Source organism: Diadema antillarum, unplaced genomic scaffold, assembly GCF_040938485.1.
Source record: "Diadema antillarum isolate AM-2024a unplaced genomic scaffold, OU_Dant_1.0 seq00000684_RagTag, whole genome shotgun sequence".
In the NCBI taxonomy this organism is placed as follows: domain Eukaryota; kingdom Metazoa; phylum Echinodermata; class Echinoidea; order Diadematoida; family Diadematidae; genus Diadema; species Diadema antillarum.
Window position 1 is genome coordinate 790,473 of NW_027271589.1, and position 21,243 is coordinate 811,715.

At 36.9% G+C, this 21,243-nt stretch overlaps 1 protein-coding gene across 1 annotated transcript in view; it reads left to right on the forward strand.

Moving 5' to 3' along the window:
• Nucleotides 1–8,176: 8,176 nt before the first annotated feature.
• LOC139737185 (autophagy-related protein 16-like) overlaps nt 8,177–21,243 on the forward strand; it is a 33,619-nt gene continuing 20,552 nt past the window's right edge. Inside the window, exons 1-5 of the mRNA XM_071647862.1 lie at nt 8,177–8,291; nt 9,868–9,982; nt 12,684–12,795; nt 19,751–19,824; nt 20,683–20,773. Coding sequence (XP_071503963.1) covers nt 8,183–8,291; nt 9,868–9,982; nt 12,684–12,795; nt 19,751–19,824; nt 20,683–20,773 — 501 coding nt within the window. The 5' untranslated portion in view covers nt 8,177–8,182. The remainder of the gene's footprint in view (nt 8,292–9,867; nt 9,983–12,683; nt 12,796–19,750; nt 19,825–20,682; nt 20,774–21,243) is intronic.

The window sequence follows — 21,243 nt, forward strand, 5'->3', positions numbered from 1 at the left end:
CATATCAATACAGCATGTGTGTACTTATCATACCGTGTGTATGTGTGATTTGGAGTGTATGTACCGGTGCGTACGTTCACATACGTTTCATAGAAACGCGTAGGACGCGCGCGTATAGTGTGCTACGTAACAATGACCCAGTGCCCTTCGATTACTAGTTCGGAAATCAGTCTGTCGAGTGACGCACCGTACCGGCGCGGCGGCGACAACAGAGCTGAAAGTCAGAACAAAGTCAAACCTCGAAAAAGATTAGGCCATCATTTTCAATCAAGTATCCATAGCTATTTACATTTTTCCTGAAAGCAACATATCGATGTTTCTCGATTTTTCTGGTTTGCGCCAAAATCGAACAGATGAATGTCGTTTTTGGTTTGGGATGTTTTTAGTTGTTGCAAAATGGACCCATTCCCACAAAAATGAGTCGTCGTGAACTGAATACCCTGGCCATCAAGGGGTGTGTCGGAGGTGTGTGTGAGTGTAGACACGCCCTTCTGACATAAATTATAATCATAACAATGTCTCACCTTCTCAAGATTACTGTGAATCATAGGATGCCTATGTGAGTTCCATCAAAAAATAAATCTCAGAATGGCCAAAGTGGCTACTATTATGAAAGACTTAATCTAAAAGAGAATTATACAAAATCATTTTCATAAAGTTTCTCATCAATAACGGTGTGTCTTATGAGGAAAAAGTCTCTCATAAGACTTTCATAAATCATAAAAAATATTCATTAGAGCAATTTACATAATCTAACAGAAATCAAATTAATTTTCTATGTGAAAAGGGATGAACTTTAGATTTGCGGCGCGGACGTCTCGCAGGAGATTGCCTTGGCCGTCCTCCTCTCTCCCTGCGTCGTGTTGCTTAGTAAGAGCTGTACGGGACGCAACCTCTACTAAGTAAAATGGGCGCCCCATTATATCAATCATGATCAGTGCATCAAATAGCACTGACCACGGGCCATGACACTGTCAAAATTGAAGTCACCGGTGACTCAGAGGTTGTTGGATATTTAGAAACAAGACTGGCATGATGAAGTATATTCCAACACACAATGTAGAGTTTATAGAATATCTAAATATGAACTTGAATTCGATCATTTGATTCAATTAAGTTCTACTGATAGAAAGTTTTTCTGTCGCTTGAGGTGCTTGGATAACAATTAAAGTTGCCTGTGGTGATGGGACGGTACTCAAACTAATGATCCCAAGAAGTTAAAGAATTTGTGAAAATTGTTCTCCAGTTCAGTTTGGAGGCCAATAACTAGGATTTTTTAGGGGGGAGGGTTTCAGAATTAGAAAAAAAGTTGACCAAAAAAGAGAATAAAGTTCAGGGCAATTTTCTGGTGCCACTATAAACAAGCTTCCTTTCAAATGGCGGGGGGGGGGGGGGATTCCGCAACTAATTTTTTTCTTTTTATTACCTCCGCCAAGGGAGGAGGTTATGTTTTCGTTACCGTTGGTTTGTTCGTTAGTTAGTTAGTTCGTTCGCTAGTTAGTTAGTTTGTCTGTGTGCAAAATAACTCAAAAAGTAGTGACCGGATTGAGATGAAACTTGCAGGAAAGGTTGAGAATGACACAAGTAACAAACGATTAACTTTTGGCAGTAATCCGAGAATTTTGGGGGAATTTATGAAGGATTTTTGATATTTTGGCAGGTAGGGTCAATGAACTTTATGGGAGTTCAGGCTGCGCGTATTTGAGGTTTGCATGCGCGCACTAAAGTGCGTGCTCTAGTTTCTGCTGGGGTGAGGCGCGCCGCGCAGCTGAGGGTTTATGACGTAACAAAGGCTTCTATATTGGGAAATCTGGCAACTTTCAGCACACAATGCAGTACGTATGGGCACATGGAAATCACTGATATCTCTACGGAAGAACAAGATCAGTGGTGAAAATGATTTGCATGCTTGGCGGAGGTCTGCGCTCTCAGAGTGCTTCTCTAGTTTCTTTTGCTTTTTCGGCTGCTGGCTAACGGGGGGGGGGGGGGGGGAGGGGGACGGAACCTCCTGAATCCCCCCTATAGTAATTACGGGGCTGGATTGTGTATGAATGTTATCATTTATTTTGATGTCCGCTTTTTCAAAATTCTAAACAAGCGCTGAAGAAATATTTTTGGAAATACCCAAACGTACTTAAAATGGATAACAACAGCTAAAAAGACATTGGTGAAGATAGCGAAATTCAATAAAGAGACTGTTAAATATTTTGATAAGTGATTAATCATATAGGGTCTATATCAAACCAGTATGACAAATAATGACTTTCATTTTTGTGTGTGTGTGTGCAAGTGTGACTATCAAAGATGATTCATGTGGTAGGCCTATATCGATGGTATTAGGAAACGTATATATCTATGAGTTCAGCTCGCAGGTGGTGTTATACCTATAATAACGTTTCTGACGTACATAGGTAATAATGTTTCCACAGTTTGTATATTGCTTTTGAACTCGCATACCTCAAATGTGATAATTGAGTCAATAAACTTCAGCTTCAACGTCAGCTTCAATCTAACTTCAACTCTGCGTCATGAATCGAGCTGACGTTATTTCGAGGACCACATCATTAAAGGACAAGTTCACCTTCATAAACATAAGGATTGAGAGATTGTAACTATATTAGTAGAACACATCATTGAAAGTTTGAGGAAAATCGGACAATCCGTTCAATAGTTATGAATTTTTGAAGTTTTTGTGCAGTAACCGCTGGATGAGAAGACTACTGCAGTGTATGAATAACTCAGATGTCACATGCGTACAACAATATAAGGAAAATATAAAGAGAATTTCACAAAATTTCATCTTTTGAAAAAAAGTACACATTCCCTTGACTCGTTACCGACATATGTTATGGGTAATATTATTCCCCCTGCCTCTAGAAAGAGACAAGTCAAGTGGTCTTTTATTATGCGAAAAAAGTGAAAATATGTTGAATTTTCTTTACATTTTCTTTATACTGTTGTACGCATATGACTCACAAGCTGCAGTAGTCTCCTCATCCAGCGGTTCCAACACAAAAATTTTAAAAATTCATAACTTTTGCATCGATTGTCCAATTTTCCTCAAACTTTCACTGATGCGTTCTACTTATATTGCTGCATTTTCTCAATCCTTATGTTTATGAAGGTGAACCTGTCCTTTAATCAGAATATGAAATCAGTTTTTGTAATCCAGAAGGTTCGTTTGTTGTTTTTGTTTTTGTTGTTGTTGTTGTTGCTCATTTTTTGGATTAATTAATTAACGGATTAATGAACCTTTGAAATAAAGAACCTCATTTCATTTTCGGATAAGCGAACGTTCAGATTGACGATGGGAGGGCTATACGGAGTCATGTCCGAATAACGAACCCAATTTTGGATTAATGAACATACAGGTAAGGGGAATTTGTGTGTTTCGGAACTAAAGAACTGATTTTAATTTATGAAATTTAGCTGAATTATGTATTTATTTAGGAGCAAGCGCCATGAGCGCCTGACTTGGCGGATACCGGCGCTATACAAGACTTCATTATTATTATGATTATTATTTTCGGATGAACGAACCTTCGGAATAATGAAAAATCATTAAAGTCTTATAATCCAGTGATGGTGGCATCGAAACTTTAAAAATCATTATAAATTTTGAACAGACTGTGATTTTTTCCTCCAAATTCACTAGATGTGTTTTACAAAAATTATTGCGGCATTCTTCCATTTGGGTTTTATTCTCAACATTTACCCGCCGCTGCCGGTATCCCCTTATTAAAAAAACAAAATCGAAGAGAAGGAAAAAGAAATCAGGAAACAGAAAAAAGGTCAAAATTTCTGTTGTCTCAGTTTCAGACTAGAAGTCAACCAGCAGCTTCGATCCCTTGCATTTATATGCGGTGTCATAATCCTGACTCAAACTTCACGTCCACTAATTTCCACTATTTCATCAACTTAAAGGACAAGTTCAGGCCTTCATAAACATGTGGGTTGAGTGAATACAGCAATGTTACTAGACTATTCAATGAGACTTTGAGGAAAATCGGACAATCTGTCAAAAGTTATGAATTTTTGAAGTTTCTGCTCAGTAACGGCTGGATGAGAAGACTACTATAGCTTGTGATGTCACATGTGTACAACGATATAAAGAAAGAATAAAGAAAATTCAACATATTACTTTCACTTTTCTCGCATAACAAAAGAACACTTGACTTCTCCCTTTCAGAAGGCACGGGGAATGATATTACCCTTAACATACATCATTGACAAGTCGAAGCAATGTGCACTTTCTTCAAAAAGTAAAGTTTTGTGAAATTCTCTTTTTATTTTCCTTATATCGTTGTACGCATGTGACATCATACACTATAGCAGTCTTCTCATCCAGCAGCGGTTGCACAGATACTTTAAAAATTCATAACTTTTGAACGGATTGTCCGATTTTCCCCAAACTTTCACTGATGTGTTCAACTAATATTGTTGCATTCACTCAATCCACATGTATACGAAGGTGGACTTGTCCTTTAAACGTCGAATTTGGATTGACCTAAATTGCATGAGACGATCATGTTTGTTTCAAGTGGATGGAAAGGAAGCATGCTCTATAGTAAGTCTTTTCATTTCCTTCTGAGTATAATTCCTCTAAACCAAATAGTATAAAGATTAAAAATAAAAAATAAAACGATGGAATCGTTCTGACGCCCTCCCCGCCCGATTTCCTCTCGCGTGCATGACCTGTTGCCAAGTTATACTCACATCAAGAGGCAAACTGATACAACTCGATAGCATTATCAGCAGAGATAAAACAGTTCTAATCTTTGAGTCATAGATATATACATCTCAATGATGACACTACGCCTTTATAGGGGTTGATCCTGGAATTCCATAAAGAGGGTCTCCTTTACAAAACTAAAAGGGGCGCACGCGCCCCATTTTTACTTTTTATTTCCTTTGTTTTAACAAGAATAAGGGGGAGGGGGCGCCCGGTGCCCTTCAACCTGGATCCGCCACTGCCTTTGTAAGGAGTTTAGAGATATCACTGACATTGAATGGCGAGGTGACGGTGGTGCATGGAATTTAGCCCCACTTCAAGAGAATAGATTTATACAAGGATCAACCCTCCGCCAACCATTTGCGTGCTTACCTTTGTATACATAGGATGGGTTTGTGTGTGAAATTCGCGCACGTTTTTGACTTATTGGCACAGCAAGAATAAAAAAGAAGAAATATCACTCGAAATGTGCAAAATGAACCAAAGAGAACAGTATTATCGCTACTGAGACATCTTCGACCGATAGATAAAGAATAAAAAATAATTTCAGATATAATTGATTTGATATAGCTTTAAAAACAAAACAGTTTTATTTGTTGCTTGCTGGATGACAAGAAATATGAGTTACATGTGATATGCTTTTCGACAAAAATATTACATATACCTAAAAAATTTGATTGGAAGGTGTTGTTTGATTTCAAGTTTGGAAAGTTGTTTAATAATAAAATAAAGCAATATAGTTTTAAGTTATTACATAGAATTTTACCATTCAAAGAAAATTTAGTGAAATGGAAAATTACGTCCGACATGATTTGTAAGAAATGTATATAGCGAAGCTGAATCAATTTGACATGTTGTGTTATATTGCCCAGATACAAAGTTATATTAGGAAAAAATATTATGTGCGCTTATTTTCATATTGATATCACTGTGAATGAGAGAATATTAACAGGATTTAATGTAAGAGATAAATCTTTGATGTTGTTGAATTTGATATTTATAGTTGTTGCTCAATATACGATTTTTCGTTTGTATATAGGCTTACAACTTAGCAATTATACAACAAAAGTAACGAATGCATATAATATCATACACATTATTGACAGATTTTTTTTTTTAAGAACAGAGCTCATTATGAATGTGAAATTTTTGGTTAAAAAAAGCTACTTGATTTCATAAAAAGGGCAACTTTATGAATTAGAGCAGAAATTGAATCATGAAAATTATATTTGATTAGCTGTGGATGCAGAAATTAAATTATGATGAGGTAATATCACACTCATGAAGTATCTTGGATATATTTCAAGTAAACTTTCACCAGAGGAATCGAAATTCATGTGATGATATGATTCTGACAATCAATATTGTTCGTACCCTTATTTTCTATGTTCCTACATCTTGCTCTCTGTATGTTTTGTTTTGTGAACTTTTTTTTAGATATTATCTGAAAAGAAATAAAGTCCCTCGAAGGAGGATAAAAAAAAAAATCTTCGACCGATAGGTAAATCGCATCTAACAAGACATATCGCTAGATCATATACAGAACATCTTGAAAACAAAAAATTTAGGGCGCTATATCAATATTCATGGATCATTGAGAATTTGTTCAAAGGGGCCAAGCAAGGACTAATGTCCCCCCCCTTTTTTTCCCCCAATTATTACGCTATCACTGACAGTCATCAGGAGCCCGACACCCACGAGTCATACAGCCCACGAGCTTGGCACTATAGGCAAATAAGGCCCGTAATTGATGAGTCCGACTTAGGCAAAAAGGCCCATGTCGTCGGACACGGTCGTATTATATAGGTAAATCGCGAATGCGCTCAAAGTCCAACACTCATTAAATCACGAGGCATAATGTTTAGATGGTTAAAAATATCCTGTATTTTCTAATTACGTTGTAATTTAATTTTAGCAGCTATAATCGCAAATATCTCAATTATAACAAGAAATATGGAATTAGTTCGTTTTGCGATAAAACTCTTCATAATATTCGGATTCACACTGTGGAGTATGTATGTAATGCATGTATGATGTATATAATGAAGGAGAAGAAGAAGAACAGCATTCACAAGCTCTATAACGCCTTTTATCTGTAAAAAAAGAAACAAAGAAACAAACATAAAAGAATCGGCTCACGTATACAATATGTCACACATTCACAAGTTTGCTTTAAGAGATAATAATCAAATTATTTTCTCATGCAAGGTCCTATTTTGAGGATGAGCATTCTGTTACGTGAGGCACTCATGAACAGTGTGCAAATAAAAAGTTTCCTCAAAATAGGACCCTACTATTAAAAGATGATTATGGAATATTAAAGTTTTTCAATATTCACGTAACTAAAATTGGGAGAGATTGTAACAACCCACTGAGAAAGGGTTTTAATTGTCATCAATTTTGATTTTACAGATAGGCCCCTACACATTTTCTGCACAAATTGCTCGCGGTGGCTGCAACAGGAATGTAACAAAACTATATGTTATAGTGGAAAAAGGATGATTATCATTTATTGTAATTATCATCATATCTTTTTTACTGGCATACTTCAAAAGGGTCCCATTCTGAGGGTCCCATATACCGTACAATCTTTGCTTTTTAGTTGGACTCTCCATTTCCATTCACATCCTTGTACTATACACTCATCTTTAAAAATGCAATTATGTTGTTGCTCATGATCACACGTATTTTGTTGATTTAAGTTTTTGAAATATTATTACTAATATGTTGCCTGCCTGTTTATTTAATGGAAATGAAAAATCAAATTGAATAAGTTGAATAAACTTTGAAATAAGGAATTCACAAGGATTTTACTGACGAAATGCAGCTAAGAACGGAGCAATTCTTTTTTTTTTTTTTTTTGGTCGAACGGCCTCTCACACTTGTAAGGTGGAAAATGGAAGACCAACATAAAAAGGAACGGAGAATGACAAAAAATTTCAGTAGTTTTAAAAAACAATTTTTGAAAAAAAAAACAGAAAAAAACTTCAGCCCTATGAGACGGTCGTGATGTGTCTTGTTTTGAGACGAAGGACCATTCTATTTATTCATTTGTTTATTTTATTCTATTTTCATGAATGCAAGATTCTACTTCTTAATAGTGTTTGTAGATCTGGCTGGGGAGATCAGTGACTGGTCGAGATCACTTCTTGCGTGTTTCTGTGGGAATGTCTTCATAATCTCACTGTGCTAAGCGTCATGTTTCCTGCCCGTAACATGGAAAAATACCAACTTTAGTCAGAAGAAAACAAAAAGCCTGCCTATGACTCACATCCCTAGCCTGCTCTTTGGTTCTATTTTCGGCAATGTACGTCGCCTCAAGAGCACTACGCGTACGGATTGTAAAACTCTCGTTGAGTACTAGTGTGTTTTGCACGTATTGCATGCACAGGCAAGGCAAGAGAAACGACAGCTGGCGCTAGACCAAAACAATTCCCTCTCTAGAGAAAGATGGCGGCTCCCATGGACAATGTTAATTCTTGGAGGAAGACGATACATTTGCGCCTTCGTAAACGAAATGCACGCGAATGTGCGCCATTTAAGTCGCTCTTCGAAAGTCGTAAGTAGCTGTGAAGGTTGTGACATGAAATTTGTGAATTTATTTTCTCCTAAGGGGCAAAAATAAGACAAGTCATTCTTATAGATCTCCCTCTCTCTAACCCCTTCCTTCTGAATTCTGTCTTTTCTGCGTGCTTGTGAGGTGCGGCAGTGCAATGTGCTATGTCGCAAGCAGTTTCGCAAGACCCTCGCCTCGGTCTGAACTCGTTCCTCCCTCTGCGCTACGCTGAACACTGGTCCGCTGGCGCTGGATTCGCTGCACTGCTCTAAGCTCTCTGGTTGATGAGTTAATGATGGTGCTGAAAACTGATGTTTATGGCTGCCTAAATAACTTGAATAGAGCGCAGCATACAGTTTATTTTAGACACTAGCTCTGTGTATGGAAAGTCTACGTTGGGAATTCCAAGAGTAAACATTTGGATTCTACTGTTGACTGCGACTGTTGTTGGTTGCTTAGAAAGACTGCCAAATTCACACCATTTGCATTGTTGGTAGAAAATCTACCTGGTACATCACCTAAAGATGCTGCTCAAGTTAAAATATTTTTGTCATTGTTTATACATTATGATGACAATATGCAGTGTGGATGTTTACCAATATCATTAGTGTCATCATTACTGTCACTTTATAAACATTATAATATTTATATGTAGTATGACTTGATCTATGACTATAGAATGATAATCAAGTTTTTGACAGCGACACAATTGGTCCTGAATCTTGTTAGCCTGCTGTTCCCCCAAGCTCAAGACATGGTGATTGCCTTTTCCTCTTAGAGCTGATGGATTTATACCTTGGTTTATTATTTCAAACAGTGGCGCTCCTGACTTAAGAGCATGTACGTATGAGATAATTTACACCCTTCCCAAATGCAGTCCATGGGAACTTGAATGCTTGTGATTAGGCCTAATTGTAATTTAATTTCCTTGTCAATGTTGTTATGACTTCCTACCACTTTAATCTGTCCACATTGGCCTCCTTTTGTTTGTTCTTTTAATTTGTCAGGCATTTTAAGCCTTTGTTAGACAGGTACGGCCCAAAAAGCTTGCAAGCTGAAATTATAAGTGTGCTCACAGATGCAGCAGTTTTAGCACTGCTCTTAGTACTGTGAGGTTGTGATGCTGCACTCCCCTGAATTGATTGATTACATTTCATTATTCAGAAGCTTACTTATTCCAAAGGTTGGTTAATTCAAAAATGAAATGAGATTTTTTATTTTGAAGGCACTTTATTCTGAAGGTTTGTTGATCCAAAAATTAAACAAGCTTCATTAATCCAAAAATGAAATAAAGTTTGTAATGTAAAATGTCATTAATCCATAAACAAAATGAAGTTTGTAATTCCTAAGGTTTGTTAGTGCGCACCATCTTTTCATTTTCGGATTAAGAAATTTTTTTTTTTTTTTTCGGAATGATGCCGTGCAAATGTTCGGATTAATGAAACCTATTTAATTTTCAGATAAAACAATTATCTAGGTGTAGGGAATCTGTGTGTTTCTGAATAACAAATTTTCAGAAGAACAAACTTAAGACCCTAATTAATCTCAGTGTCTGTGTCTGTATCTATGTCTGCTCCAGATGTGAAGCTAGCCAATCAGATTGAGGCATCCCGGGCACAGAATCTCCAGCTCCAAGTGCAGGTGGAGCGCCTACAGCAGGAGAATGCGGACCTCCAGGCCAAGCCCCCACCAAGGTTAGAGGGCGCTGTTCTTCTTTGTTGTCTTTCCTGAAGTGTCTAGGTTCTTTTGTTCGTCACATTTTTGTCAGTCCACATAATGCACTTGTCAATGTAATGACTCACCCCACTACCCCCGGACATGGGTGCGTCATTTCCTCGTTTGGTCCGTCAAATTTGTGACCCAGGTGTTCGTCATTCTACCAGCTTTGTCCGTCAAATTTTTGACCGAGGGGTGCGTCAAAATCCCATCAATGTCGGTCAAAATTTTGACCGAGGGGTGCGTCATGGTACGTCACTTGGCTATGGAAAATAACACGCATTTTCGCACGCTGGATACACGCACCGCGAGTGAAATTACAGTGAGCGCTTTCCCGCTGCAAGTGAAAATCAAAGTCGGGAAGCGTTTTGGAATAAGAGGAAAAAATGCTTGCCAGAATCTGGCAAGCAAAGAATTTAAAAGCCACCCTTTCTCCTTACATTTTCCCTCCAACAAACCCATGAAATCATGCATACTCAATCTCAAACCAGGGACTGTTCAGCGATGTAACAACTTAGTTCAATCTTTCCTGTCGAAACGGCAGCAGAAGAACTGCTTGCCGCATGCCATTTTCTGCTCGCGGGATCAATAGCCCGACCAGCTGGCCAGACGCGCGCGCGACGCTGTTAGCTGTGCGAATCTCTACGTACCGCGACTTGGCTGTAGTTACGCAGTACTCGAGCGGGAATATGAATGCCGTGGCGTGGTGTGTACCTACCTGCGCTGCAGCAGTATGCATCCACCGCACTAGCAATGGCCGCGCACACACAGCGCATTCTGCACACATTACATGTGATTGTCATGTATGGATTGCATGCACAGAATACATACTACTGCACGGAATATCGTAGCAGCAGCGTGATGTACGGTGAATGACAATACGGTGCTTACATGGTAAGGGAAACTTGCCGAAACTTTTACAAATTATGTGTACGAACCAAAAGAAAATGAAATTGCTTGAATAAAACGTATGCAAAAATCGTTTCAGTATTTACGGGGGTGCGTCAAATGTACCGAGGATGTCCGTCAAAAAAGTGACCGAGGTGTGCGTCACTTTCAACGTGTTGTCCGTCAAAAAAGTGACTGTGGTGTTCGTCACTTGCAGCGTTATGTCCGTCAAAAAAGTGACTGTGGTGTTCGTCAAAAACCCCGTGTGGTCAGTCAAAAAATGACCATGACGCACCCATGTCCGGGGGTAGTGGGGTGCGTCATTACATTGACAAGTGCATAATGTACGTTCATCACTAAGTCTAGAAATGGTTTTAAAACACAGTGTTGAATAGAATTTAAGGGTTGTTGTTATCTTTTCTTATCGATATCAAGCCATTCAGTTGAAAAAGAACAAATTTTCAGTGAGCATGCATTTATTATTTGACCTACATACAGCTGTATGTTAATACATACTAGTAGATGTCCAGCTTTTTTTTTAAAACATGCATTTGCCCTGAGAATTTTTGTTTTGGCATAAATTCTAATGTATTTCTCATTTGAAGCAATTTCGGCAAAGATATCTCTCAATAAAGTATTCTTAAAGGTCATATTGTATTGGGGGTTAATGCATATTCGAAACAGAAAATAACCTTTCATCCCTGAAATGTACCCTTTTTAGCTTGGAAATGCCGATATGCCATACTGTAAAACAATATTTTTGCGGCATGAAATTTTCGCGAATTTAAGCCGACGGCTTTTTCGCGTCGTGAAATTTTCGTTAGTTGCCTCTAACATTTAATGCATATAGTGTAGACAAGAACTTTCAGACAAATTTTAATTTTGCAAATCTTGGCTCTCGCGAAATTAAAATGCACACAAAAATTCCTCGTTTTACAGTATACAGCTCTACTTAGAGAGTCTAATTTTTCATGAATTGGGGCTTCCAATTTTGTGAGTACCGATTCGTGATTGTGGATTACAGTACTGAATGGTACTGAATGGAGAAATGTATGTGTGCATGTCACATTCATGTTGGCATCAGAGTCAATATTTTCATGTGTTTTTAAATTTGCAAAAATGAAAATTTGGAAAAATATTTGTCATATATAGTAGCGTGAGATGGGGCTATGATGTCATCACCCCACAATTTTCCCATGGGAGAGTACATGACGTAGGATCGTGTCATTTCTTTGGCCATTAAGCGCTCATCTTCAACACCTCAAGAAGAGTCAGCATTGTTAAATCATAACAACTTGAGAATTGCTCAGTAATGGATGCAGTTTCACCATTTTGAATTCCTTTCAAAAAAGGGAAGGGGAGAAGAAGTCTGTGTGCAAGCTGATAGAATACTCGTCAGATGATGACAATCACTTCATTGAATTTGCGTTTGTGACTACAACTGTATCACCAGGTTTTCTGTTTCACCGAAACACAGGAACATGTCCACATTTTACAACTTTCCTGTTTTGAGGTCTGGTTGTGATAGAACTTGCACTGTTCCTGTAGATTGGCTCATCTTCATAATATAGCACAGTTTACTGAGAACATTAAGTGCAGTTTCTCTTCAAGATTTACGCACAAATGTAGGAATGTTAATCTGGGTAAATTGATTTATCATCAAGGTATCCTCTTGTAACATAATTTCTCATGCCTCCCTATTGCTTGTCCAAAATTTCATTCACATGTCGCAGTGCACTTAGCACAACCTGCGATCACACTTTCTTGTTCCATATTTGCAAATCCTCTTAGCCCCGGGGTCGGTGGAAACATGGGCAAGGGTACAGCAGACTACCACAAACTGGAACAGAAATATCTGAAGATTCATGAAGAGCTGACAGACTTGCATCGAAGGAGAGGGGAGGTAAGCACAAATCGCGAGCTGAGAGCCAGAAGGGTGCTCTTGCGTTCCAAGATTTGAACGTAGATAAAAATGGAACACTCATTTTTCATGAAATAAAGAGTTTGTTTAATCAAAACTGGGTAGATTTTTAGGCACTGTTCCAAATATAGGATAGAATAACACCCTTGTTGTTTTAATTACCTCCGCCAAGGGAGGACGTTATGTTTTCGTTACCGTTGGTTTGTGTGTTCGTTAGTTAGGTTAGTTAGTTAGTTTGTCCGTGTGCAAAATATCTCAAAAAGTAGCTAATGGATTGGGATGAAACTTGCAGGAAAGGTTGAGAATGACACAAGTAACAAATGATTAACTGTTGGTAGTGATCCAAGATTTTTTTGAGGAATTTATGAAGGATTTTTGATATTTTGGCAGGTAGGGTCAATGAACTTGGGAGTTCAGGCTCCACGTATACAAGATTGCATGCGCGCACTAAAGTGCGTGCTCTAGTTTCTGCTGGGTGAGGCGCGCCATGCAGCTGATGGTTTATGACGTAACAAAGGCTTCAGTGGTGGAAATGAGCTGCATGCTTGGCGGAGGTCTACGCTCTTAGAGTGCTTTTCTAGTTTTTTATATTTTACTGAAAATGAAAAGAATCTAAAATTGACACCATAATGTAAAGGAGATTGAGCTCTACAAAATGATACCAATAACTCATTACCCTCCAAAACTTCGATAAAGCCCTTCTGGTTCTCAGCAGGCGAAATAGATATTCTATTAGTGTGTATTATTTATGCACCTTATATGTATACATAGATATTGTATGTATTTTTATGTTTGTATGTGTGCTGTAATTGTCTAACCCGCATAGCGGAAGCGAGACATAGGCACATTTTTTTCAGTCATCGATGATGACGTTGTTGTCAACAATTATGTATACTTTCTCTAACTTTCCACAGCTTTAAGCTATGACCACCAAACTCACACTACAGGTATATAACCTATAAATGCCAGTCAAGTGTGAACATGGGTGAAGTCTGATGAGGTCAAAGGTCAACGTGTCAATGAACTTGTCCTGAAAGGCACTGTACTGACTGTATTGTGGTGTACTCTCAATGACTTTCCACAGCTTTGAACTATGACCACCAAACTCATACCAGAGGTAGAAAACCCAAAGATGCTAGACAAGTTGAAATATGGGTTAAGTCCATCAAGTTCAATGGTCAAATGGTCAATGAACTTTACCTGATAAGCACTGTACACATGATATTTTGGTTTACTCTTGATAACTTTCCTTAGCTTTGAGTTATTACCACCAAATCACCTAAAGATGTCACTCTAGTATGAATGTTGGTGAATTCTTACAAGGTCAGAGGTCAAAATGTCAATGAACTTTCCCTGATAAGCACAATATATTGTATGCATTCAATAACTCGCTGTAGCTTTGAGCTATGACCACAAAACTCACACCACAGGTACAACACTTCAAGATGCCAGGTCAAAAGGTCAATGAACTTATATCGAAATTGTTTAACACTATAATCACAAATTGTGAGGTGCGGGCCAGACATCCCTGTGTGTTTGCCTTGTAATGTAAATTTCATCAGATTATATTATAAGCAATCATGTTCCCTGTCATGTACACTGAGCACTGAACCCCCTTCCCCTGTGAGAATGAAAGATCATGATATAAAGCACTAAAGATGGGACGAACAAGGTACAAACATTGGGTACAAATCATTTTACATGGTGTAAGCCGTTAAGCATGAACATGAGGAGAACCTCTTGATGTTGTGCCAAGTTCCTGTCAGGTAAACGGTCGCAGCATGCAAACCAGAAGTCTTACTAATGACTGCATGCCCAACTACTCACAATGTACAAAATGTTCTTGTTGATCTCTTAGTTACTCTCCCACTCAATGTCAGGAAACTTTATACTCTCATTTTAAGATTCTCTTCAAATCGTATAATTTGTTCAATTGTAGTTTTGGTTAATTTTTATGTGATTTTGGATATGGATTGGATTTGAAGGGCTGTACTATTAGCTGTTCATGTGTACACAGCATGTGTTGAATCTTACAGGCTCTCATGTGCCGAGAGTATCAGTAATGATAGATACGCCGCATTATTATATTATTATCATTATTATTATTATTATCATTATTATTATTATTATCATCATTATTAGTATTATCATATTATTATTGTTATTATTATTATTATTATTGTTATTATCATCATCATTATTAGTATTATATTATTATTGTTATTATTATTATCATTATTATTATCGTTATTATCATTATTATTATTATTATTATTATTATTATTATTATTATTATCATCATTATTATTACATCCTACCTGTATAAAAAGCCCTTTTAGAGCAAGTGATAAGAAATGAATCTCAAACAGAATATCGACATTTTATATGATGGCTTCCCCCCCGAAAGCGTACCCTCCTAACAGTTACATCATTGCATACTACTGTAAGAGCTGAAATTTTCGCGAATGGCTACATGGAGGACATTTTCACGTGTTGTTAATTTCGCGGTTGCGAGGGTCTAACTGAACTTAGCTATTCGCGCATTGTTATTTTCACGTGTTGTTATTTTCGCGGTTCAAAGGCGATTCGCGAAATTCGCGAAAATAAAACCACCACGAAAATTTCAGCTGTACATTTGTACATTTGCAAGGCTCTGCAGCAGTACAGGGCGGTACTCATTATGAGTCAACTGAAAATCCATTTTGAAATTGGCAGTAGTCCAAGCATGCAGTAGTGAAGTGATGTATACCATATCCTTAACGAAATCCAAAGGGGAGTGGGTTCATGACCATAGAAATGTATAGTGACATATTGGGTACTTGTGGCTTCTTTATGTATGGATACATTTCGCTCTCAGACACAAGACGTTCATTTACATAGTATTATTGTATAAACCATACCTTGCACCTTACCTCGTGTTTTGATAAGGAATGTTATCCTGTGTCCATGCTGAATGATTGTCTGGGAGGAACACAGGGTAAACACAGGAAGACTGCAGTATAAACAGGGCTTAAATTACCCTTTTTCCAACTCACAAACATCACAGGCCTGAATGATTCCATTCATTTGTTGTTGGTTTTCTTTGGTTTTTTTTTAATATTGCACCTCTCGAAAGGTTAAAGTTCATGGTCATAGGTCATGGTACTTATGAAAAAAAAAACCAAACGGAAAAAGAATGTAATTTCCAACCAGAGCTCCTTCCCTTAAAGGGATGGTACAGTATTGGTGGAGATGAGAATTGGGCTTTTTTACTTTTTGCGAGATACCAAGAAAACACTTATGAAATAGTACAGAGCATACCATTTTAAGAGGAATTCAAAGTTTATTTGATGAAAATCGGTTTTGGAATGACAGAAACATCCCAAAACAAAGTATAAGACAAAGAGATCGTAATAAAATGTGGGTCCCACACTTTATTAGAATCGCTCTGGTTTGGATATCTCGGCCATTTCAAAACCAATATTCATCAAATAAACGTTGAATTCCTCATGAAATTACATGTTCTTTCATATTTCATACGAGGTTTCTCATTATCTCACCAAAAAATGTTAGAAACCTGAAATTAGGTCTCAACCAAAACTATACGATCCCTTTAATGTCCAGTAGAGTGATGTACTTTAGTAGACAAGGTAGAAGAAAATGGACAATTAATTGCATAAATGTGACCGTGATGAGAGTTCAAAGGTCAAGATCAAAATTCTCTACTTAAAGTGAACTTTGGTTAAAATGCCATTTTTAGAAATGTCTGTGAGGAGATAGGAAATGATTAAAGCAAGTAATTGTTTGAAAAAAAAATAGGCTTGAACTGTCAAAGGCAACCAAAATAAAGTTAAAATGCCATCCTTTTGCCATAAATTTCATATAGAGTAAATTGAATGATAATGTTATTTGGTATACTGCACAGAATTAAAATGGAATATATGTCCTGTGAAGGTCAATACTTGGTCAAGATGAGTGAATTCCTAAAAATGTGAATGAAGGGCCATATCTCTGTGGCATAATATGCATTGATTGCATGAAATGTGAGGGCATCAAAATTGACTGCGCAGAAGTTGAATTGCTCGTCAATATTTGTTTTTCTTTTAGAATCCTAAACTACATGTAGTTTTAGGAACTCAGAAGTGAAGACAATGAAATATAAGGACCCTGGAGTAACTGCCATCTGCCATCCTTAGATTCGAAACACTTCGTGTTTGTGTTTCCTAGGCATTTGAGAGCATGTACAGTGAAAAGAAACAAAAACAGATTTTGGGAATCCCACTGGCCAACGAGACCACTTAAAATGTCTCGGTCTCGTCGAGTGGGAACTACGAAACAGGAAAGGAAAAACGTGTAATCAGTTGCTTTTTAATCATGACTTTGTTTTGTGGATAATTAATGTTGTGCGTGTATGCGAGTCCAGCAGAACTACCAGTGTAGACTTGAGAGTGGCTTTGCAAGTAATCTGTCATGATTTCCTGTTCTGTCCTACAAAGGTCCAGATTACTTAGTACTCAGTATGCATCACAAATCCTTCACTGATGCGCAAATGTAAAGTATAGTTCTTGTAGTTTGTGTGTGAATATGTATATTGCATGTCCCTCCCCCCCCCCAAAAAAAAGTACAATCTCACTTTCTGCAGTGATACCTTTAAAAAATAATGAATCAGTCCAGATGCGATTTCAAGGTATGAAGCTATAACTTATTTAATATCAACATTTTAAAAAAAGTATCCAATTTGCTTCAGTGATCAAAGAGAAATGAGGATCTCTGTAAAGCATGTCAGGAATCCCTTCCCTCCAAGTTTGAGCATCCTAGAGCATCCAAGTGATGAAACTTGGGAGAAACGGACCCATGACATGCTTTACAATGATCCACATTTCTCTGTGACCTCTTAACCAAATTGAATGGGATTTTCTGCAAAATGTAGGTAAGAAGCTATAGTTTCATTCCATGAAGTAGCATTCAGATTGTTCAGTCATTTTTAAAGTTGTCAATGTGGAAGTCCAATTGCATTTTTTTTGGTGGGTGGGAGGGGGCATACTGTACAAAGTATACGGATACTAATGAAGAGTTTAATTGCAAAATGGTTTAAGTGCCATTTTTAGACATTTTGAAGTAAGTCCACCATCAGGTAGAGCAAGATAAAACCTTTCCAGTGATACCTCAGTGCTTTTTGCATTTATAACAAGGCACATTCCTGAAGGTACGATTAGAATATCCTTCAATTTCTTAATATTTTCTTTGTTTCTAGCAGGTTTAATTGCAAATATCTCAAATTCAATAGAATGGAGTTAACACATGCTGTGATAAAACTTTTCATATCGTCGGTTGAGAATGATGTGGGTGTTGAGTCGCCACCAAAGCTGCAGTGTTAGAGGCACCTTTAAAGATAATATAAAGTTTTGGTACCTCAAAAGTTTCCCTGAGTTTCCTTGTCTTAGTTTGTGTTTCAGGTTAAAGTACCTTTCATATAACTAACACTGTGAGACTTACTCGCCCCAAAGTGCTCTCATGTCTTAGTAATCATGCAATAATGGTTTCGTACCAGAGCAGAGCGGGCTCTGAAAAATTCGAACGAGCCGTTAGTTTGACTCGACGCGGTACCACGACAATCAATATACACGTATTGTACGAAACCATTATTGCATGATTACTAAGACATGAGAGCACTTTGGGGCGAGTAAGTCTCACAGTGTTAGTTATATGAAAGGTACTTTAACCTGAAACACAAACTAAGACAAGGAAACTCAGGGAAACTTTTGAGGTACCAAAACTTTATATCATCTTTAAGCCCTTATAATCATTTTCACCCGACGATATCAAAAGTTGTACCTGGTGTAATACATTAGGTAAACATGAAAGTGATAGAAAAAATAAATGAAGAGATTGCAAATCTGTAGCTGTTTTTTCTTTTCTGTTCAATTAAAGCTCTTCAACTCAAAATCAGGTAAACAGAGTAATTTACAAAATGATTTGGAGAAAAGAATTGTGTGAAAGTAAAACCCTTTCAAGATGAATTTTTGTTTTGTTTTGCTAATTACCGGTGTTTCTATGTTATGGGCCCCTAGACTTCTGTGAAAGTGGATATTTTAAGAGTAATTTTTTTTCGCTCTGAGCGAGATAAGATGAATATCACATGTATGTAGTTCTGCGGAAGCAGGACATTAAATAGTGGAACATACATGGCATGCAACAATTTTTCTCTGGTTTTATTTTTGTACTAGCTTGTGGTTGCGTGAAATGCAAGAAAATTTCCACACCACCTATATTTCCATTTTACAGTACTTGATAAAAGGTTAAAGGTTAAAGTCAATTTCTGATATTTTATTTTTATTTATTTATTTTTTTTTGTGCTTGCTAGTGCATCAAAGACCAAATCCTGTATGGTACGTTAAATCTGACTTGATCTTATCAAATTTTGTCAACATTGGGTTTACAGGGTAAATGAAAGTCAGAGAGGAAATGTGGTAAACTATAAATTGGTACATACAATTGTAGGCATGGTGATGACAAATGTTGCAAAGCCAAAAGTTTTATATTATATCATATTATATTATATTATATTATATTATATTATATTATATTATATTATATTATATTACATTACATTACATTACATTACATTACATTACATTACATTACATTACATTACATTACATTACATTACATTACATTACATTACATTACATTATATTATATCAAATTATATTATATCATATTATACATCGTGTTATATTATATTATATAGTATTGTGTTATATCACATTATATTATATGTTATTTTCTCTGGCCATTCCCCTTCTCTTTTTAATTGTTTTTGGTTTCATTGTTCATTTTTATTTTTTTTTCTCTCAATATTGACTGACTTGAAACTTTTTTTTTGCTGATTACCTCCACTGTTAAGGGTCACCCTGTAATTTCTTTGTTATTGTTAAATTCATATTCCTCACTGCAGAATGTTCAGCAGCTAATGGATCTAACCAATCAACTCAAGATTAAAGAAACCGAGCTATCCAAATGTGAAGAGAGGTAAGTTGCAGAAACAAAAAACAGACCAACAGGTTAGGGTTAGGGTGTCTATGGAGGGGGTGTAGAGAGGCTGGGGGGGGGGGGGGGGGGGGGGGGGGGGTTAGTGTGGCTTAAACAGGATATGATGGATCCAGAGAATAAGAGGTTAGGGAAGCTTTGAGGAAAATCAGATAATCCCTTTAAAAGTTGCAAATTTTTGATACATTTTTGTTTAGTTCTACATGCCGCCTTCTCTAGAATGAATTTAATAATTTGTGATGTTAAAGCAATAGAATGATATTCAGATGATGCAACAGGAAATACATTATATGTATAAAATGATATAAAGAAAAATATTAAAGAAACATCAAAAATCCTTATTTCCTTTGAAGAGTACTCATTTCCTTGACCTGTAACTGAGGTATGTTTCATACTATATGCAAACAGTATTCTCCATAACTCCATGCCTTCTTGAAGGAGCTAGAATTTCTGGGTCAAGTGCTCTTATTGTCCTAAAAGATGAATTTTTGTAAAAATTTAATTTCATATAACCTTCCTTAAACATGTCTCTGATATTTTGTGCAATCTCTGAATCCACATGTTATTGTTATCATTATTTCATTTTTTTTTTTTTTCGGGGGGGGGGGGAGAATATCCCCTTTAAACATAGAAATAAGGAGGAAAAAAAATCTGATGATGTCTTTCACTCTGCTGCTTCTAGAGAGTCTGGCCATAGAAACTGATAGATGTTGCTGACATGCTATTAGACTGGGTATTATTGTTTTGATGCTTCTATGTGTGTAACCAACATCAGTTTTGTTTTCTTCTGTTCATTGTGTGTGCATGTTTGATGTTGTTTTTTCCCCCCTTCCTTTTCAGCTTAAATGAAGCATTAATCAGAGTAGGGGCCTATGAGGACGAAATCAGGAATCTGGAGACAGCTGTGTTAGAGCTGAGGAAAACAAACGAGGTACGCAAGAAGATAAATCAGTCATATGGGTAAAAAAACGACAACAGAAAACAGAAACAAAACATAGAGACTCATCAGTCTTTGTGACCATATTGAGTTAAAAAAGAAGTAGAAGGAATCAGTGTGTGGTTTGTGGTGTGTGGTTTGTTAGTCTGTTGCAAGTGTTGCAGATCAAACTACTTTTCCAATATTTGAGCAATTGATTGTAAAGTTGACACACATGTTCACAGTAATATGCTGCTGTTCTAGCCATATTTCATGTCTATGTTGGGCAAGATATTGCAGTGGTAGCAGCATTTGTTAATAAAATTGAAACAATGTTGTGGATAGAGCTGACTCAGGTTTTGAGCATTTGACTTGAGATTTGGCACATGTGACTTGTATAATTTTTAGATGTGCAAAGCACATGTTTCTTCAATGTCAAACAATGTATTGCCATATTAAAAGCATACTTTTTATAAAAATCATGC